This window comes from Macadamia integrifolia, chromosome 3 (assembly GCF_013358625.1).
Source record: "Macadamia integrifolia cultivar HAES 741 chromosome 3, SCU_Mint_v3, whole genome shotgun sequence".
In the NCBI taxonomy this organism is placed as follows: Eukaryota; Viridiplantae; Streptophyta; class Magnoliopsida; order Proteales; family Proteaceae; genus Macadamia; species Macadamia integrifolia.
The window spans coordinates 6,273,867-6,293,929 of record NC_056559.1 but is presented as its reverse complement, the minus strand read 5'-3'; the positions used below and the strand labels follow the sequence as shown (position 1 = coordinate 6,293,929).

Sequence of the window (20,063 nt, the reverse complement as noted above, 5' to 3'; positions counted from 1 at the left end):
GTGTTTGTGTTTGAGCTAAGATGAGGACGTCAATAATTAGTGAGCAAGGGTCCTTCCTTTCCCTCACTTCCCCAGTCCCCACAACAAGTGGTCCAACCTCATTACCTTATCAATTCCAAACCCCACTCTGATCTTTCTTTCAATCACTAAACTTGGTCACATCAAACTTTAAACTCTCCATTTTCCCTTTCTTCTTTCCCACCAACTGGATGGGTCACTTCCCTCATCTCCACTTCCAAGCTTCAAAGATTCCGAGGACACCCAACCACCTTTGCTAACTCTCCTGTTCCCATTATAAGCCATGTCTCTATATATAGAGTTAAAGCCTGTTATTCTTTCTCAGAAACAAACCTTCAAAACTTTCAGGCACCCACCTAAGGCAAAGCCCTCTTATGTTATATTGCCAGTGTCACCATGGAAACTCCTGGTTTGCTATCTTTACTTAAACACAGTGTGTCCAGTGACAAGAGATCAAAGTCGGCTGGAGGACTCTTTCGCATGTTCAAGCTCTTCCCTCAACTGAACTCAGGGTGCAAGATGGTGGCACTACTTGGGCGACCAAAGAAGGCTCTCCTCACCAACAAGGCTACAATAGGAACTCTGTTTGGGTATCGTAAAGGAAGGGTAAGCTTGATCATACAAGAAGACCCCAAGTGTGCACCCATGTTCATTATAGAGCTACCTGTGCACACAAGTTTGTTCCACAAGGAGATAGACTCAGGTCTAGTCAGGATTGCCTTTGAGAGTGAGAACAAGACCCACAAGAAGAAGCTACTGGAGGAATTTGTATGGGCTGTGTATTGCAATGGGCGAAAAGCTGGATATTCTATTAGAAGGAAGCAAGCTTCAGATGATGAGCTTTATGTGATGCAGCTCTTACAAGGGGTTTCCATGGGGGCTGGTGTTCTTCCCAGTCCATCTGAGAAGGAATCAATGGAGGGGGAGCTTACCTATGTGAGGGCCCGGTTCGAGAGGGTGACTGGATCGAAAGACTCGGAAGCCTTCCACATGATTAACCCGGATGACATGGCTAGACCGGAGTTAAGTATCTTCTTTGTGAGGCCCCAGTGAAGTTTTACTATCAAAGCTGTCATATATTCTTTCTTTGTATGTAATGGCAATACGCTAAAAATTCACTTATTAACTTAGTCTACCTAGTGATACTGTAAATGGTTGTCCCAAGATCCCTTTCATGAATCATGAGGCTTGAATTCTCTTGTTCAATCACTACTTTTGTAACAGGAACATATAAAAGCTACAGTAAGAATTGCTTGAAGTCCTTTGTGAGACCCAGTTAAGTTAAACTATCAAATCTGTCAGTCTTTCCTTGTATGTAATGACAATACACTAATAATTCAATTATGAACTATGTCTGAGGCTTGAATTCTCTTGTTCAATCACAGTAAGAATTGTTTGAAGTCATTTATTAATAAAAAGGGTTAGAAAGCTCCATCAGGTTTGATGAGTGAGGTTCAATCATAAAGCAGTAGCCAGGTTAGATTCAGTGTCTCAATCACAAAGCTGCTGGAAGTAGGAATCACATTGATGGAAAGTGAAAATTAACAAGGGCAAGTTTACCAAAAAGAAAATTTTATGGGCAGAGAAGTATAAAGTAGTTAAAGCTAGCTAGAGAGTCAAGTCAGGAGCCCCATCTCTAGTTTATGTAAGTTGAAATGGAAAAGGGAAGATGAGCATTTGCAAAGCCATCTTTGTTGAAAAAGTGAGAGAAGAGACTTCCCATGTGAAGGTTAGGCCTTAGGAGCATATCATACTTTTACCTTTTAGCTCTTTTTTTTTTTGGTAAAGGCCGTGACCATACCATTCCCTTCTATCACCATCTTTTCCATAAGGAAGGGCATATCCAATGCATGAGGCTCCAACTACAACAGGGTCTGGTGAGTAATATATGTATGCAGCCTTACCCCACTTTATGTGGAGAGTCTTACCTTGGTCTCAGTTGACATCAATGTCCATGTTAGTGACGTTGAGCTATATACTCCCAGGCCTAGTGGAGCATGCATTGAGTTGGATACTACTTCTATTGGCACAGCTAGGCGATCCTAGACTTGAACTAGAAAACTCACACGTGAAGTAAATCATCCCACCTATGATCCAACCAATTGAGAGAGAACCAATAGATTCTTTTTCGGAACAATTCTGCAGTGGCTATTTCTGATGGAAGTCATTTTTTCATCTAGTGCTTCAGGATGGGGTGCACTTGTTCTGTTGCCAGGCTCATCTCAAGTCCAAGCTAGAGTCGGGGATAGAGACTGCAGCACATTGGAGACCTCACCTTCCAATTGGTGAAGATCCTTAGAGCTCCAACAATCATCAGATTGTGTTGAGACAGTGAACAAATTCAATTCTGATCCGTTTGATGGTTGGGTTTCCAAATTTTTTTGTTGAATTATGATATGTTCAGTAAGTTTAGGACTTCATGTTGAGCTAGCTGATCAGTTAGCCTGTAAACCTAACCTTGGAAGACTTTCTGGAGAGTTTGTATGAGACCATGTCTTTCCCTACCTTACTTGAATATATATGCTTTCATTCCATAAAAAAAAGTTCACTTGCACAAAAGCCAAGAATTAATCCAGTAGCCCAGAAAGGTTTGATTAATTTGCAGCTCAACCAACCTGGTCTGTTCTTTAAACTATGATCTCTTCCTGAACCCCCAGTACCCAGGACGGCCAGGACACTTTTAGAACTAAGAAGCCCTGAACGAATACTGAGACTGCACACACGGTGCACATGCAAAAGAGCTTGTCCCGAGCCTTGGCCTGAATACAGTCGGACTTCCCAGAACCAAACTTTGTAGAATGCTCTGCAGCCCTCGAATTGCCAAATCTATCATTCAAGGGATTAAATTGACAAGAGGGACTAACTTGAACAAATGATGCCCCAGCCTCGGAATGCAATACACTTCTGTGATAAAAAAAAAAAAAAAAAAGGTACTCAACTTTCTTGCAAAAATGATCAAATAATTCAAAATTGTTCAAAGCTGCAAGGGAAAATCAGTTCCAGCTTCAGAGATGACGGGAAACTTCCACCACGACCAACACAATCCAATTTCATTCATGCGATCATTTGGATTTCTTTCCTTGCTTTTTCTTTATAATTTCATCAATATACATTATACCTTTGCCCTTGTAAACTTCAGGAGGCTTACAACTGCGAACAGAGGCAGCAAATTGGTGCACTCTTTGCTTGTCTATTCCAGTGCAACAAACAACGTTTGGCTTAAAGCAGAATGCACGAACAGCTGGTGGAACCACCAGTTCAACCTCATGGCTGTAGCCCAATTTCAGGTACAGAAGGCGACCCTCCGCTTCAGCCCTTGCTTTGAAACCCACACCCACAATCTTAAGAAAGCGGAAGAATTTGGCCTCCATGTACAGTTTCCAAATTACTAACTGTCAATCTGTTTAAAGAGAATAAAGTACAATCATGGATCAAGGTGTTTATGGCTGAATAAAATAGAATTCAGAAGCAAGGATGTGTATATCAAATATTCAAAAACTAGGACAAATGAAAAAGGGGGGGGGGGGGGGGGGGAGAGACAGATTATACATTCACAAAATTATGTTTCTGTAACCAAGATGCCGCAGCTTTGACCATTTGACCTTTTAAAAGAGAAATAATGATTTCCTTGAACTCCATCAGTAATGAAGAAAATAATCTCCCAACCCCTACTCCAAATAAAAAGGACCAAGTTGTATTAAGAATAGGGAATCCTGTTCTAACAAGTAACAACTATCTACCCATAAGATTTGACCATTTGACCTTTTAAAAGAGAAATAATGATTTCCTTAAACTCCATCAGTAATGAATAAAATAATCCCCCAACCCCTACTCCAACTAAAAAGGAAAAAGTTGTATTAAGAATAGGGAATCCTGTTCTAACAACTATCTTCCCATAAGGTCCATAAAATAATCACCTTATCATCCAAGCCACTGTAATGCAACACAAGACCTTTTCAATTCAAATTTGACTCCACTAAACAATTCCACCTATTGCCCCATGGATATCTCACCATGAGAGGTGAATCTCAGTAGATAAGAACCAGCAATATTGAAAAGAAATTGAAAATGAAAAGTATTTTTAGGAGATCCACCATACCATAGTTAGTAAGTTCGGGAACAGCTATAGTACGAGAACGGGTACGTACGGCAATTAAACGGAATATGCGGCAATAATACTTTTCAAAAATCCGGCACAATAAAATGTGTATAGCAATGATACGATACATGTTTAATATGGTTGCTCTATAAAAATTTGGAAGCAAAAATACATGCTTATTCTGGTATTAAGAATGAACTAAAATTGATTGTTTGCAACTAAATTCTAATCTGCCATGCTTTCATGAACAATTAAACCCCATCTAGCTTTCCAATTTGAAATCCTTTCTCATTACTCTAGATTTACATTAAAAAGTATGTCATCATACCTTTTCAATGCTATATCCTTATTCTTAACAATCAATGTTGTTCACACAATATGAGCATCAGACACATAAGATTCTCCTCTAAAGTACTTCCTCTAAGGTACCCAATAGTGTTGTTCCTTTCGTTGGTTGTCATCTTAATTAACAAATAATGATACAAAATGTGGTTACCAAATTGGATTTGTAAGTACTAATTGAGATCTACTGGTAAATTGGCATTAGTTCAAGAACTCATCCAAAATAATCACTCTTTTTTTTATTTCTTTGAATTAGACCCTCTCATACTTCTGGACACCTTTACCCAAAAAAAATTAAGAAAGAAACTTTTAGACATGGTTACAGCAAAAAATAGGCTACTACCGAGACCTGAACATTTCTTCAATTCTTATTGTAAATGAGCTGCAATGGAAGTAAAACAAACTAAAACTAAATTTTGTTAGTAAAAAATATTTCTATCAAAGAGGATCAAAGTAGATTAATGGATGGTACTATATCCTGTAATTGTTCTATCATTCAGCTGTACCCTGTAATTTTCGATACTCGGTTTCATACCAACCCAGAACCCATTTCAGCTCATCAGAATGATGGGAGAAAGCAATTGAAGTGTAGCACAGGATTTTCTAACAATTAACACTATTTTTTTTTGGTAGAGACAATTAACACCATCAGAAAATCTAAATTTAGCCATCAGATTAAAAATCAAAATCCACTCAAATAAAATCAAACAAAACGTAAGAGTACGATTGAAGAGAACTAAAAAAAGTTGCGGACTATGCAATCTCAGAAACCAGATGCATATGTAGAAGATCCATTTGTTCATGAAAATCACTGTAACATTGAAGCCCCACCACTGAAGAATGGTGAGAAGAGCCCGACACGGTCCACTGAAACAACCGATTATTTTCCATAGATCTCCAAAGAGACCCACAAAACTAAGAAAAAAAAGGGATATGGCAGGACAGAACAAAAGGTACCCAAGATCAAGAGCAGAGAGAGGAGAGAAGAAAGAGAGGAAGAAAGGAACCCAGTTGACTGCTGCTCTGAATGACTAAAAAGTATTGAAGTAAAGGCCAAAAGAGGGAGGAATAAAAGCAAATAAAACACCTAATCGGAATGCAATGACAACCTGTCCCTAATCCCCAACTTGATTGCTTTGTTTAACAGTGATGGAAGAAAAAATTATAGAGGTGAGAGAGATTTATGCATCCATTTCACTCAGAAGTCAGAAAATACTTACATAGAGGAGTCTAGGCTGGCCGAACGGAGGAGAGGAAAAAGAAGAGAGATGTTGCCCTCTCGCCACTGCAATCGCCCTCCCACTGCTGCAATCTCCCTCGATTGAGTTTTCAACAAGCGATGGGAAGAGAAACGAAGAGAAAGGGCCTAGGATTCCACGGTGGATTTTTTTTTTTTCCGATCGATTCAAAATGAAAAACGTATTATACTCGTTTAAACGATTATAATTGGTTCCACGGTGGAATTGGTTTTCTCATACGAAGGGAAAACTTTTTTTCCGATCGATTCAAAATGAAAAACGTATTATACTCGTTTAAACGATTATAATTGGTTCCACGGTGGAATTGGTTTTCTCATACGCTGCAATATTTAAAATTCGGGAAATTTACCATCACTCCCCTACACTGTCCTATATTTACTAAAACTCCCCTACTTTTTACTTTTTTTCTGATACTTCCCTAATTTTTAGACTTTTACATCTCTTTCTCCCCTCCTCTTTTTAAATACCCAGATTACCCCTCATTTTCACTTATAATCTATTAAACTTTTTTCAAATTTTCTGGTTCAAAATATGTTTTTACTAATCTAAGAAAACAATCAAGTGGCTTTGTCCTTCTATTATTACTTGGTTAAATGTTGCTTTCTTGGCTGAAACTCAAACATCACTTTAGCTCCCATACTATTTTTTTCTATTTTATATTTTTTGAATTTCTTTTAAATGCATTAGTATTGAGTCACTTAAAGATATTATTTATTATTTATTATTATTATTATTATTATTATTATTATTTGTCTCATCCATCATCATGAGCTTAGTATCTATTTTTTTTTTGGGAAATTTACCGCGCCACCCCCTGAAGAATGCCACAATTATAAGAACACCCCCTTTGTTTCACCAAATTATACTCAAACCCCCTACCGTCAGTCGTTGTTAAGTGAGGAATTAAAATGACCATTATACCCTAGTGACTAAAACTCATGTTTTTACCAAATCCTCTTCATTAGATGGTGAAGGAATTGCTCTGATGGACGGAGGAATCTCGTCGATGAGTTGACTGTAACTAAGATCAAGGGTTTGGAGGTTCCGGAGATCGGCGAAAGAAGTTGGTATCTCACCTGAAATGAAATTCTTGCTTATGGCGAGGAATCGAAGGTTCTTCAGCTGAGATAAGGTTTGTGGAAGAGAACCCATGATTTTGTGAGGAACAATGGAGAGCTCCGCAAGAGCCAAGAGCTTGCCAATTGTAGGGTTGACAAGGCCACTAAGACCAAGAGAACCAGCTCTAGGATCGCCCAGGTTTAAAGAGATTATCGTCATCATTCCCTATCTCCCCCACCTCTCTCCCTCTCTCTGGGCATTTCATCTTTCACTCCCACGATTCTCACACACCTCTCTGTAATGGTGTCGTTAATGCGACTTGAGATTCAGACGAATTCCATCTTGTACTGCTATTTCTATTGTCGGTGAGTTATGATCCTTCTGTCGCCGTTGAGAAGTGGTACATCAATAGCTACTAGATCCGTCACTGAGTTCCAACCTGGAACTGTTTTCTAAGGTCGCCGTGAATAGATCTGTCATTGAAGGGTTATTTTGTTCGTCTGAATCTCACTAATGGTTTTCTACCTCTGTTTGATACTGAATATGGTTATGGTGTAAGGTAGCGAATATTCTTTCTCTTTGTGTGTGTGTGTGTGTGTGTGTGTGTGTGTGTTTGTTTTTCTCCTTGTTAGTAAATCCTATTACCTAGTTCTGGTTTTCTGCTTTTGATTTTTTACTTTGGTTTTCTACCCCCGTTTCCAAGTGGTTTTCAAATTCTAAGAAATGGGAAAAACAGCTAGGTGGTTTAGAGGGTTCTTGGCCGGGAAGAAGGAAGCGTCATTGTCACAAGATGCGAAGCCTTTGAAGGAGAAGAAGAAGAGATGGAGCTTTGTCAGATCTTTCAAGGACAGGGACAAGGACAGGACTACGATGACACCGTCTTCACATGTGCAGGTGAATGGGGATGATATTGATAGGAGTGGTTGTTACAGAGACGAATCGTCTTCGTATCCATGTTCCTATGATGCCAGATTAGTTCAGGACCAAAACAAGCATGCGATTGCAGTTGCTGCGGCCACCGCTACAGTGGCGAAAGTTGCGGTTGCGACTGCGACTGCTCAAGCGCCACCCTTTCCTGATTTGGGGTCAGGGTATAGTAACAATTGGATTGGGGATGGGGATGGGGATGGGGATGGGGACAAGGACGGGGACTTATTAGATGGGTATTTTTGGTACTTCCTATTTAATAAGTGCATTTTGGTATTTAAAATAAAATATAGTTGCTGACATCAGCAAATAAGATATATTCCTTAATAGTGACTGACGGTAGGAGATCTGAGTATAACTTGGTGAAATAGAGGGGGTGGCGTAGTAAATTTCCCTTTTATTTTATCGGTATTGGGTTGGTATCGATCTCAATCGATACTAATTCAGATCGATTAGAATTGCATGTTACATTCCCCGTTAGGATTGCAGCACATGATTTTAGAGATTAAAAAAATTATACAAAAATTGATAAAAGTATTGAATCTGTGTCGTTCTCAACCAATATCGATACAGACCACTTAATCCTTCCCTAGTGGAAAGAGATTTAAGTTTATTGGAACTCACCACCCTCTAATGGAGGAATGAGACCCATGTAAAGTAATGACTTTCATTCCTAATCAATTTGAACCAATCAATGTGAAAAAAGTTTAATAAGTTACAAGTGAAAAGGAGGGGTAATCTGGGTATTTAAAAAGAGCATGGGAGAAAGAGGTATAAAAGTCTAAAAGCAGGGGAGTATTAGAAAAAAAAAATAAAAGATAGGGGAGTTTTAATAAATATAGGCTATGTGTAGGGGAGTGATAGTAAAGTCCCTTTAAAATTCGCGTATAAATCCATATTTTTTGTTTCATATGGCAAAAATCAATTATTTCAATTAACGTTCGAATACACGTATACTACGTGACTTTAGTAACTATGCACCAGATTTTAAGGATCAGATTCAATTCCAGAAGATAATGTGAAGATGAAAGAGTAGAGACATATAACTTAAGAGAGAGAGAGAGAGAGAGAGAGAGAGAGAGAGAGAGAGAGTCTCCTCTGTAGCCGAGTTGACAGGGGAGCTTTGCTTCAAGAAGCATGTAGGCTCTCAAAAGGCCAAAAAATAGCTGAGGATGAGTGGGATCCAAGTGTGAAAAGACGAGCTCTTATGAGCTAAACAGCATATATGGCTCTACATAAGAGAATATGTACAGCCAACCCAAAGTAACTGTGAGAATGTTCAGTAAGTTGAGATCATATCCCACACCCCGTAAAGAAACCACAAAACCCAGAAGAGATCACAATATTATAGTTGATGTCAAATTTTACTTGGATGCAATACTAACTGCTTGATTAAGGTCATCCCCAAGATTTATGTCGTTCATATTATACATAATCTCATGCTAATAGGGAAAGTGAAAATTGACTGGTTTTGGAATTTGGGAAAGTGAAAATTGACTGGTTATACATAATCAAATTCTGGCTTTCTCCTTGCTTAGCAGGGCATGTTATGAAAATGTTCTAAAGAAGGTACCGACTTCAGTGTTCTTTACTTTCCCGCATTCCATCTCTTCTTCTCTTTGGGTTTCTTTGAATATGGATTTCGTTTGAAAAAATGTGCAACTTTAACTCAAAATGTAGTCCAGCAGGCATTCTTACAAGGTATTGCTATTGTTTACTCAGATTAAGATATAATCTGGTATTATTTCTGTGTCTGTGTGAGTGGGAGTCTTTCATCCTTGCCCTTCTCATCCTCATTGTGCCAACTGAAACAAACATCTTTTGTATTGTGTAATGCCTAGGGAGAGGAACTTAGGAAACAAATTGGTGCAGCAGCTTATATCAAGTGTACCTCTAAAACTCAACAGGTATATGAATCAACAGGAATGCTTCTAATCTTACCCAATTTTTATCTTCTCTTATCCCTTTTTTATTTAAAGATATTATTTTAGACAATTGGATTGCCTTGTAAGAATGCCCTTTTGCTGTGGTTTGGATAGAATGTCAAAGCTGTTTTTGCTACTGCAATCAAAGTTGTGCTTCAGCCTTCGAGAAGGAAGGAGACACCGAAGCAGAGGATCGAAGCACAGAAGTTATGGTTGCTCAATTGTGTAAGTGGCCAATATTGTAAGGAACTAAAATTGTTCCTTCCCCCCTTCTTTTAATTAGTTTTCAACTTGAGATTGGCATTGGCAATGTGAGAAGAGTACCAACCTGTGGATGTGCAGCAAATATATATCTGTGAAGCGCCATTTATGTTAACTTGCATTCTTTCTTTTGTTGGCAATCTTCTGCAGGAGTTGCATCACTTGTGGAGGCTGTGCTGCTTAGGACATGGATTTCAGTTTCACTGACATCACTCAAACCAGACTTCCAGAAAGCTCTCTAATGGCGCTTGTCCCCCGCACCTACACAGGCCAACGCCAACGCCAACGCCAACTGAGTAACATCTTTGACGACTTCGATCACCAACTAAGCAACTTCTTTGATTGCGGACTGAACAGCTTCTTCGATCACTTCTCTTGCGACCTCTGGAATTGGAATTCTCCATTCCTTGAATTCCCCTTTCCCGTCACCAATGCCTTCTCTTCCTTCCCTCCCTGTGATTGGAGTGAAACCCCAGAAGCCCACATCTTCATAGCCGATGTTCCTGGGCTTAGAAGTGAAGAAATGAAGGTTGAAGTTGAAGATGACAGACTTCTCAAGATTAGTGACCAGAGAAACAAGGATGTGGAAGAATCAGGTGATGGATGGTATCGTGCTGTGCGTAGCTCTGGCAGGTTTGTTCAGCGGTTCCCGTTGCCTGAGAATTCTAATGTAGATCAGGTTAGGGCATCTATTGAAGATGGGATTCTTACTGTTACCATTCCAAAGGGAGATGTTAGGAGACCTGACGTGAGAGCCATTGAATTTTCTGAATGAAGTTTGAAGCAGGGAGTGTTTTGAGTCACAGAATTTGGGAATGCAAATGTTGGGAGGATTTAGTGGGGTTTAAAGGGTATGTCTGTTGTAATTAATAGTTGTATGGTTATTAAGTTCTATGATTGAAGTTCAAAGCAGAAAGACTTGAAATCAGGGGCTTTGGAAAGCTTAGTTTTTGGGGTGTTTAGTGGGTTCAGTTTGTATTTAATAGTGTTTTGGTTATTATACGTGTCTATGTGCTTTTCTGATCTTTATTAGTTGCTTTATCTGGTCTCTGGGTGTTTTGTGGTTTTGTTTATCTGTTAATGACAAGCCTAAACTTTCTACCTTTGGATTTTCTTTCAAGTTAAAGATAATGGTTCCCCTTCTCCATTCCCTCTCTTTATGGTTAGTTTGGTATTGTTGAGGTTTAATGGAGTCTGTTTGGTTTGATCAGGTGGCATCCATGGAAGATGGGTTCTGAATTTCATTATTGGATTCTCTAGTTAAGATTGAATGAACAGTTCTGAGTTTTTTTTGTTGGGACAGTTAAGCCAGCGAGTTCTGAATCCTATCTTCCTACACCCATTGCACATTCCATGCGAAGTCCATACTCCAGATTGTATGATCTAAGGCAAAAAAATCAATGGATCGATTAAAAGATGAAATGGTTCAGAATCATTTAAGTGGAGTAACAATCCCATTACAAACTCAATGTCCCAATGACAAGCATAGTAGGAATTAAGAAATAGTAAAGAAAGTCGTATAGCTCATCACAGTCACTGGCTGCTATACAAGGTTTTTGATCTCTTTATCACTAAGATGGGGTAGAAGGAGAAAAATATTCTGAGTCCCTGAAGAGGGCTCTCCTATACACAGACTAAAACATGCCCAGTTCATCGACTCCCCCACCTCTTTCTCAGTGATGGAGGTGATGGAGGTGGTGTCAGAAGCTCTAGCATCGTCTGCTTCTCTTTGGGGGTCAATGGAACACCTCTCACCAGGTTCAATGCCATTATGTGAACGTTAGTTCTTTGTCTGTGCTTTTGATAAGCCCATACCCCTGCAGCCACACCTGCAACCAAAAACTGTTCCAATCCAGGTGGTTCAATATAAATAGGCAATTTAACAGATAACCAACTACGAGCTAAATATTACCCCAATAAACTAACCGGCGAGAGCCACAAAGCTGCAGTTTGAATATCAAAACGTGGTGCATAGAGAACAGTCTCTCCAAAATCCTCCTCAAGCCTTTTATAGATATCTTTATCAGTTTTCCCAGATCGAATTTCATCACGAATCAACTACAATAATGGTGAAAATCAACAGTGCAGTTCAGGCATGAGGAAAACCCATTAAAAAAGCTAAACAGCTTACCTTCCTGAGCAGGATAGCAACATCTGCTTGTGAGTCTTCAATGGATTGGCTCCCACATTCGGTGCAACGGACATTGTGGCTAATGTTCCTAGCCCGAGCTTCCACCACCTGTGATTTCCTCACTGGATCCTCTTCATTTTCCATTGTTAGATGAGACTGCCGAAACCCACAACAACTGCAATAAAGTAATGAAAAATTTGTGAGAATTAAGAACCAAACTTCAAACACCTTATCTGCAAGCGCACAATTGTATCAATTGCAGCTCAAGACACTCCTTATTAAGTATATTTTGGGAATACTGCAATATCAAAAGGCCCCGGAAATCCAATCTACATAAGAATACAAGGGATTGATTTCTAAGTCACATTGACATTGAACAACTTCTGGACCTTAGGAAACCGAATCTGAAGAGAGAGAGAGAGAGAGAGAGTAACCTAAGGAGAATCTTCAACGCAGGCGACTAGAAGGATGAGGCCGATGGAGAAGGATGGGGATTTGGGATATCTGCTAGAGCAGAGAAATGAGGAAGAACCACAAAACGGTGGAGGTGAGACTTCCATTTTGAGGAGTTCCTAAACTGGCCCTTGTAAAACCCTTTCACCAAAAGGCCCTTGTATATGTCTTTATTTACGTAAACAACACTCAGTGGCAGAGGAGCTATGACCGTTGATTTCTGTTTGGGAGTTAGGACAATAGCAAACAACGGTCAAAATCAATGTCTGACTCTGACTATTCTAGTGGTATTTTTGTTATTTCACCCAACCGCAGATTTAGTTCTCTCTCCTCCACCCCTTGACTCCCTCTCTGTGAAAGCACGTCTTCCCCCGTAACTAAAAAGTAAGAACCCTAAATCTTCCACTCTGCGACAGACAATGCCTCAATCTTTCAACAAAACTCAACTGATTCTCCGCCATGGATTCATCCTCTAAAAGCTGGAGTATCTATAGCCCCACCGAGATCCCTCAACAGTACAAAATCCTCAAAAAAATCAGTTCTGGAGCTTACTTTGATGGTTACAGATCTCGTCGACGCTCGGATGACCTTATTATTGCTCTAAAAGAAGTTCATGATTATCAAAGCGCTTTCAAAGAGATCGAAGCTCTTCAAATCCTCCAGAATTCCCCTAACATTATCGTCCTCCTTGAGTATTTTTGGCAGGAAGACGAAGATGCGGTTCTTGTCCTTGAATACCTAAGAACTGATCTCGCATCCTTGATCAAAGAAGCTAATAGAAACTGGGAAAACGGAATCTCCGTCTGTGAGATCAAGAGCCGGATGATTCAGATATTGCATGGCATCAATGTTTGCCACAAGAATGTGATTGTTCATCGGGATCTAAAGCCCTCGAATTTGTTGATTTCTTCGGATGGTGTTCTCAAATTAGATGATTTTGGACAGGTAGGTCTATGCATTCTCTGTTCCGATTGCCTTGACTCTTTCTTCCATTTTTCATTTGGGGTCGACGGCAAATATGCTTCTTTGACGGCTTTTGTATGGGGGAATCGTGATACTGATGCTCAAATGGTCATCTTAGGGCATTGTTGATATAGGATTTTCCTTCATCTTCATATTGTGAATCATATTTTGTTATTCATCTGTTTTAATGCCAGAAGGTAGAAGCAAAGCCACTTCAGTGATGGAGAAGCAACTTCCCTGTCATCTTTGGTTTCATATGTTGAAAGCAGAATATGAAAGAATTGTATGCAGTCTGTTACACTTCTTTGGATTCGTTACTACTTCTCTCCGCATGAGATTTTGCAGAAAGAGAGAGATTCAACATCTTCATATTTTTTTTAATGAATGGTTCCGAACTATCAGTTGGAAACCATTCCTAATCAGATTCAATAGTAGTTTGATTCTTGCGTTAGTGTAGGCCAGTAGGCACCCCCTACCTAAAGGCAGCCTTGCTCTAGTAAACCTTCCAACCCTCCACTTGCTTGGGATGAAGTAGTCGACCACCAATGGCTACGAATTCGTTCATCCCATGATATAGATGTGAAGAACGCAAAATCCACCTTTTAAAATAGAGAGCTTCTTAAATCACAACCTTTATAAACCAAAGCATGGAGAAAACCACACACATGAAAAATGCTTTCTCCCGGTATTTAAGACCCAGTTATTAGACTTTGGATGTTAGGGAGATAAATGAAACATGAAGCAGGAAAACTTGATCATGAGCAGATCTTAGAGTCAATGTGATTGTTTCAACTCCTTGGCAGTACAGAGGTCTCTCTATTTGTCAATTCAGAAGCTTGCAGTCTACATACAACTTTGATGCCCGAGAATGGTGTCAATTGTAGGCCCTGGATGCTTACACAGATTGGAGTTGTCTCAGAGACCTCTATTTTGGCTGCATAAATTTGACTCTCTCCATGTATCTCCTCCTAGATTTGCCATAGCGGATACAATGGTGAATATGTTTGTTCAACCTTTCATTTGCAACCCCGAGTCTTCATAAAACCCTAATGTATGTTTTATACTTCCATATGTCTTACGATGTGACTGTTTATGTTTTACCTAAAATTGAACTTCTATTCTGTATGTACATAGTCTACGTTTTTCCCTAGGAGCAGAAATCTGTAGTTTGATTGTTGTTGGTTTTACAGTCAGGATACTTTTAGAGCTTGGGTTTGCTGCTATGGAAGATCATCCAGATGGGAAAAATATTCTGGATCAGACATGGCCACCTCAACAGCCTGAATTTATTAAAAAAGTAGAGAATTCATGCACAGAAGGTTCTCAAAACCAAGAGCAAATGACTATGATGAAAACTGAATCTTCGAGAGAAATTGATGGCCTCACAGCTAAGGATGATGGTGATAAAGAGAGTATTTTTCATAATGGAGACACGTCTTGTCTCGCTACATGCACCACTAGTGACATGGAAGAAGATCCTCTCAAGGGTTCTTATTCCTATGAAGATGAGGGTGGAGAAGACGGATCAGGTGTCCTAACATCTTGTTTTGAAACTCGATGGTTCAGGGCCACTAAACTACTCTATGGATCTACATCCTATGGGCAAGAGATCAATCTGTGGTCATTGGGCTGTATTTTTGCAAAGCTTCTCAATTTAGAGCCTCTTTTCCCTGGAACATCAGACATTGATCAGCTTGGCAGGATCATGAATGTGTTAGGTAACTTAACTGAGGAAACTTGGCAAGGTTGTTCAAGACTTCCTGATTATGGGAAAATATCCTTCAGTAAGATTGAAAATCTGCTTTGTTTGGAAGCATGCCTTCCAAACCGTTCCTCTGTGAAGAGACTTGTTTGCTATAATCCGGGGAGCAAAGCTACCGCAATGGAATTGCTCAATGACAGGTACTTCAATGAGGAACCTCTACCAGTTCCTGTAAACGATCTGAGGATTCCTTCTACAAATAGTAGGCCAGATGAGAGCTCTCCTGGGGTATGGTGTGAGTACAAGGACAATGATTCAGATTCTGATTTTGATGAATTAAGCAGGGTGAACATTTCTACAAACTGGTACTAGGTTCTCCGTTCGATTCTCTCAAGCATAGAATTTAATTAGTATATGTTAAATTATACATCCTGCATCAATGATTGGTCCTTCTTGTATCAGTTCTTGAAGATACAAAACTTTCAATCAGGATCTGTGTCGAAGAACTGTTTTAATCCAGGTGATGTAATATAAATAGACAATTTAACAGATAACCCTTGAATTCTTATGTAGATTGAATTTGCCGGCCTTTTGATGTTGCAGCATTTACCGAAATATACTTAATAAGGAGAGTCTCGAGCTGCGATTGATTCAATTTTGCGCTTGCAGATAAGGTGTTTGAAGTTTGGTTCTTAATTCTCACAAATTTTTCATTACTTTATTGCGGTTGTTGTGGGTTTCGGCAATCTCATCTCACAATGGAGAATGAAGAGGATCCAGTGAGGAAATCACAGGTGGTGGAAGCTCGGGCAAAGAAAATTAGCCACAATGTCCGTTGCACCGAATGTGGGAGCCAATCCACTGAAGACTCACAAGCAGATGTTGCTATCCTGCTCAGGAAGGTAAGTTGTTTAGCTTTTCTAATGGGTTTTCCTCATGCCTGAACTGCACTGTTAATCACATGTTTTAGTCTCTGAAGAGGAGAGCCCTCTTCAGGGACTCAAGATATCTTTCTCCTTCTACCCCATCTTAGTGATAAAGAGATCAAAAACCATGTATAGCAGCCAGTGACTGTGTCATGAGCTATATGACTTTCTTTATTGTGTCTAGAGAATCGATCCTACAAAATAGGCCAAAAAACATTTATATTAAAAACAAAACTAAAATGTTAAAACAAATTGCATGTCAATGAAATCAGATATAATAACATACTTTTGGAGATAAACTTGAACCACCATATGCAGCACTATTCGAAGACCACTTCTCCCCTTCGGCATGCTTTTGTATTCCCCATAAAGACGGACTAACGCTGATTTCACACACTTGACAGACTCATCAATTAAGACCTCATTTCCTTGATGGATCTGATCATGTGACATCTCAATAGTTTCCAACTTGTAGCGCGGATCCATAACAACAACAATTGATAAACCAAAGAATATTGCTCCCAATACTTATTAAATTTTTCCTTCACGGAAAATACCATCTCCTTCATAAAATCACCCCCAAACAAAGATGCATCATTTAAAGCCAAATGAACTTCCACCACACTTGGAAAATACAAGTTGGCTGTTGGATACTTTGACCTAGACGACAACTTTGTGATTTCATCAAAAGGCTTCAAAAAATGTGCAAGTTGTCCAATATTTTCCCATTCATCATCAATAGGACAATCTCTACAGTTTGTGTCTGAGTTTTCTAAATTGTCAAAAGCTCGCCTATAAAAAAAAGCACCATCAAGCATATGGAAGGTGGAATTCCACCTTGAAGACACATCTCCATGCAAACCCCTTCTAGTGGTTAATCCCACGTGCTCACAACTCTCCTTAAACCTCACCTTCCTAGCTTGAGAACTTTTGACAAACCTAACACTATCTCGAACCTTCTGAAATTATTTATCAATCAATTTAATACCATTTTGCACTATAAGGTTCAAAACATGCGCACAACATCAGACATGAAAGAATTCCCCCTTACACAAAAATGTATTTTCTGCATTCAAATTTATTTTAAAACAAGAAACAAATACATCATTGGCACTTGCATTGTCCATTGTTACAGAAAACAATCTCCCTTCAAATCCCCACTCCATCAATATCTTGTTAACTGTCTCACTAATGTATGCATCAGTGTGTGGAGGAGTCAAAACAGTAAACTTAATCAATCTCGTGTAAAACCCACTTTCTATCAATGTAGTGGGCTGTGAGTGTCATATACCATCATTGGAGATGGAAGTCCACAAATATGTTGTCACTGAAATCCTCCCAATAGAGTTTTTTATTTCCTCTTTGATATTCATTTTCTCCTTCTTGAATACTTTTTAAATATCATTCAATAGAGTGAATCTACTTTAATCTTTAATCTGGGTAGATATATAGCATCAAATTTCTAAATTCTTCATACTCCACAAATCTTGAAGGGAGTCCATTCTTTTAATCAAAATTAAGATCATCTCCCTCACAAAAGTAGGATCAATATTAAAATCCCTTAAAATCAGTTTTCCACTAGACTGTTGAATGAAAATCTGTTTTATATCCTTGGTATCACGCTTAGGACATCTATTCATGTAATTCTTCAAGCTGGTTGTCCCATTTCTAGAGTCAACCATGAACAACTGTCTCCACTTAGTGCATTGAGCCCTTGGCTTTCCATCTGGACTATCTTCAGGATCGATTTCTTTACACCAATTAGTAGTCCAACATAGTGCTGACCTAGACCTAGGCCTTTTCTTAGAATCAATATTAATGACTCCACTTTCAGCTCAACCTCCAGCTCCACCTCCCACTAAGTCTAACCCAAAGCCAATAGAAGGGAGTTGTTGGGGTACTCAATTACCATCGATTGATTCACTAACTTCAAACTCATCATCAATAGTATCTATTATTCCAAGATAACCGATGATCAAATATTCAAAACACCTACAGAATGATGAAATAAAATAAAAAGATAAATATGAAAATACAAATGCCATAACTAATGGAACATAACAGATTGACTAGGCAAACCCAAAGCAGAAAAATTAAAAATAATTGTTCATAATGGAACATAACAGATTGATATGGAACCTTATATGCTTCAATGATGCAAAGTGATCGTAAGGTTTATTTTATGTTGGAGTTTTCTTTCATTTGTTAAGATTAATGCACCCAAAGGACACAAATTATTGTGACAACAATTCCTTCTAGAGGAGCACTACTGCCTAGGAATTGTGGATCGATCTTTATGATATAAAGATGTGCTCTCCATTACGTCAAGTGTATAGAATGCTAATTTTGCATCGGAGATCTAAAAGTTGATTCTTTGTTGTCCCAAACTCCCAAAGAAAGCCATAGAGTACCACAGCACTCAAAGCCAACAGGTCATGGAGTACATGAACACTCAAAACTCCAAAGTTATAGAATGCAAGGTTATTTAGAATCCACGAATCATTGAGTGCAGGGGTAATCAAAGCTCCCATTTCATAAAATTCGAGGGCACTCAAAGCCCAAATATTAAGATGGAGATCTGTTGAGTGTAAACTTGTAAATATCTATAGTAGATGAGACAAGTTGAAGATAATTCAGATTTATATATATATATATATATATTTTAACTTAATTCAGTGTTAGATTGAAGTATAATTTTTCTTCTGTTGTAGATAGCAGTAGTTCCTAATGATGACGGTTTTCCACTATTTTCTCTGGTTTTCCTAAACTTTTTTTCCTTGGTCGAAAAAAGACTGGGAAGAAAGACCAGACCAGCTCCACATACTAAAGTCTTCTCGTCAGAGAAAAAAAATAAAAAACCAAAGAGATGGCAATAGAGATGATACATAGTAGTTGAAGTACCTGGCTCTGCGATTTTGAAACCAGACTTCCACTTATCTTGGTTTTAGCTTCAACTGTAAAGCCAAAGCTTCTCTTTGCCTCTACAAAGTTAGAAACTTGAAATTAAAGACGAAGATGATCTGCAATTTTTTTTTCCTGTAGAAGAGGGTGATCGTTATTTTGTGACTAACAGATTAACCGTATCTGATTGAGAAAATTAGGGATTCAAAAGGAGAACACTTGACGTCGAGATCTTCGAATGGAGAGAATTTAGGACTTTAGATGCAATGTAAATCTGTAGATGGGAGTCGCGAAGAAGAAAACTGAAGAACTAAAGAAGAGAAGTAGAGAACAAAGAGAAAACGAACCTTGCAAGACGCGAGTTATGGCTTCTAGCCTTCTACCCTTTGCCCTTTGTGCCTCAGGCACCTTTATCCCAAGTTTAGGGTTTTTTTTAATCTTTGGAAATGATATACCAATTCAGCCCCTGCCTTAATGCCTTTTAACCCCTTATTCTATTTAATCGGGTTAAACGGGTCGGTTTTGATGGTGTAAACGATTTGATTTTTATGGTGTCAATTTGGTTTGAAACTGACGAGTTAAACGGTTAAAACTGAATCGACACGTTTAACTAACCGGTCTAAAACTTGAAACCAGAACCAAACGATTTACTGAACGGTTTTACGATTTCAGTGTAAACGACTCGGTTCGGTTTCGGTTTCGGTTTCAAATTCACATCCTTAGGTTGTAAGATGGACGGAATATCTCGATTTATAATTTTTTGGGTAATTTATAGAGTCACCCCCTGGAGAATGCCAGTATTATAGGATCACTCCCTCTCTTTCACCAAATTAGACTCACACCCCCTACCGTCAGTCACTATTACAGAATATACTAAGGGCCCGTTTGGTATCGTTCTAAAAAAACGTTTCTGGAGTTTTTTCGTTCTATTGGAACGAAAAAACGGAATCTTCTGTTTGGTGCACTTATGGTCCGTTTCTTTTTTTTTGGAACAAAAAGTGAAAAAAAAACTGAAAAAACGAGATTTGATGGAACTCCATTTTGGAGTTCCGTCTTCCCAGTTTCGTTCCATTTTACAAAAAAAAAAAAAAAAAAAA

At 38.8% G+C, this 20,063-nt stretch overlaps 6 protein-coding genes and 1 long non-coding RNA gene across 16 annotated transcripts in view; 5 read left to right on the top strand and 2 right to left on the bottom strand.

Moving 5' to 3' along the window:
• Positions 1-216: 216 nt before the first annotated feature.
• On the top strand, positions 217-2,577 carry LOC122074797 (protein MIZU-KUSSEI 1-like). Of its 2 annotated transcripts, none has more exons than XM_042639765.1 (2): positions 217-1,040; positions 2,199-2,577. In XM_042639765.1, exons 1-2 carry the CDS (start codon positions 415-417, stop codon positions 2,305-2,307), a joined length of 735 nt encoding a protein of 244 aa, XP_042495699.1. In that variant the 5' UTR covers positions 217-414; the 3' UTR covers positions 2,308-2,577. The 2 variants fall into 2 exon arrangements, with proteins under 2 accessions (XP_042495699.1, XP_042495700.1); XM_042639766.1 differs by having other exon boundaries at positions 219-1,040; positions 2,207-2,577.
• A 360-nt stretch (positions 2,578-2,937) lies between these two features.
• On the bottom strand, positions 2,938-5,876 carry LOC122074798 (60S ribosomal protein L6, mitochondrial-like). Its single transcript, XM_042639767.1, has 2 exons — positions 5,680-5,876; positions 2,938-3,418 (listed from the first exon to the last, which is right to left on the bottom strand). Exon 2 carries the CDS (start codon positions 3,387-3,389, stop codon positions 3,081-3,083), a length of 309 nt encoding a protein of 102 aa, XP_042495701.1. The 5' UTR covers positions 3,390-3,418; positions 5,680-5,876; the 3' UTR covers positions 2,938-3,080.
• Positions 5,877-9,417: 3,541 nt separating this feature from the next.
• LOC122073442 lies at positions 9,418-10,086 on the top strand. Of its 2 annotated transcripts, XR_006138788.1 has the most exons (3): positions 9,427-9,611; positions 9,744-9,854; positions 10,041-10,086. It is a non-coding gene; the product is annotated as an uncharacterized LOC122073442 (long non-coding RNA). The 2 variants fall into 2 exon arrangements; XR_006138789.1 differs by lacking the exon at positions 10,041-10,086 and having other exon boundaries at positions 9,418-9,611; positions 9,744-9,822.
• A 10-nt stretch (positions 10,087-10,096) lies between these two features.
• Positions 10,097-10,672, top strand: LOC122073436 (18.1 kDa class I heat shock protein-like). Its single transcript, XM_042638022.1, has one exon. The coding sequence runs from the start codon at positions 10,132-10,134 to the stop codon at positions 10,663-10,665; it is 534 nt and encodes a 177-aa protein (XP_042493956.1). The 5' UTR covers positions 10,097-10,131; the 3' UTR covers positions 10,666-10,672.
• Positions 10,673-11,299: 627 nt separating this feature from the next.
• LOC122073438 (cytochrome c-type biogenesis CcmH-like mitochondrial protein) overlaps positions 11,300-20,063 on the bottom strand; it is a 13,941-nt gene continuing 5,177 nt past the window's right edge. For 5 of the 8 annotated variants that reach the window (XM_042638025.1, XM_042638024.1, XM_042638028.1 and 2 more), the window contains 3 exons: positions 12,022-12,196; positions 11,817-11,948; positions 11,300-11,732 (listed from right to left, as the gene is read on the bottom strand). In XM_042638025.1, coding sequence (XP_042493959.1) covers positions 11,541-11,732; positions 11,817-11,948; positions 12,022-12,165 — 468 coding nt within the window. In that variant the 5' untranslated portion in view covers positions 12,166-12,196 and the 3' untranslated portion in view covers positions 11,300-11,540. Of the gene's footprint in view, positions 11,733-11,816; positions 11,949-12,021; positions 12,197-12,455; positions 12,627-18,966; positions 19,241-19,313; positions 19,397-20,063 lie in introns of those variants that run through there. The other 3 variants (XM_042638030.1, XM_042638027.1, XM_042638026.1) reach the window with 3 other exon arrangements.
• Positions 12,636-15,794, top strand: LOC122073441 (cyclin-dependent kinase F-1-like). The gene is given in 3 exon segments (XM_042638032.1): positions 12,636-13,423; positions 14,628-15,499; positions 15,501-15,794. Coding segments are annotated over 3 exon segments (1,401 nt in total). The 5' UTR covers positions 12,636-12,933; the 3' UTR covers positions 15,540-15,794.
• The window catches only part of LOC122073437, a 7,165-nt gene continuing 2,655 nt past the window's right edge, over positions 15,554-20,063 (top strand). Inside the window, exons 1-2 of the mRNA XM_042638023.1 lie at positions 15,554-15,659; positions 15,809-16,041. Coding sequence (XP_042493957.1) covers positions 15,554-15,659; positions 15,809-16,041 — 339 coding nt within the window. The remainder of the gene's footprint in view (positions 15,660-15,808; positions 16,042-20,063) is intronic.

Coding starts and splice junctions, on each gene's coding strand:
- LOC122074798 (XM_042639767.1), bottom strand. CDS start 3,389: ATGGAGGCCAAATTCTTCCGCTTTCTTAAGATTGTGGGTGTGGGTTTC.
- LOC122073436 (XM_042638022.1), top strand. CDS start 10,132: ATGGCGCTTGTCCCCCGCACCTACACAGGCCAACGCCAACGCCAACGC.
- LOC122074797 (XM_042639765.1), top strand. CDS start 415: ATGGAAACTCCTGGTTTGCTATCTTTACTTAAACACAGTGTGTCCAGT. Junction 1,041..2,198: donor GATGACATGGCTAGACCGGA/GTTAAGTATCTT, acceptor TTTTTCATCTAG/TGCTTCAGGATGGGGTGCAC.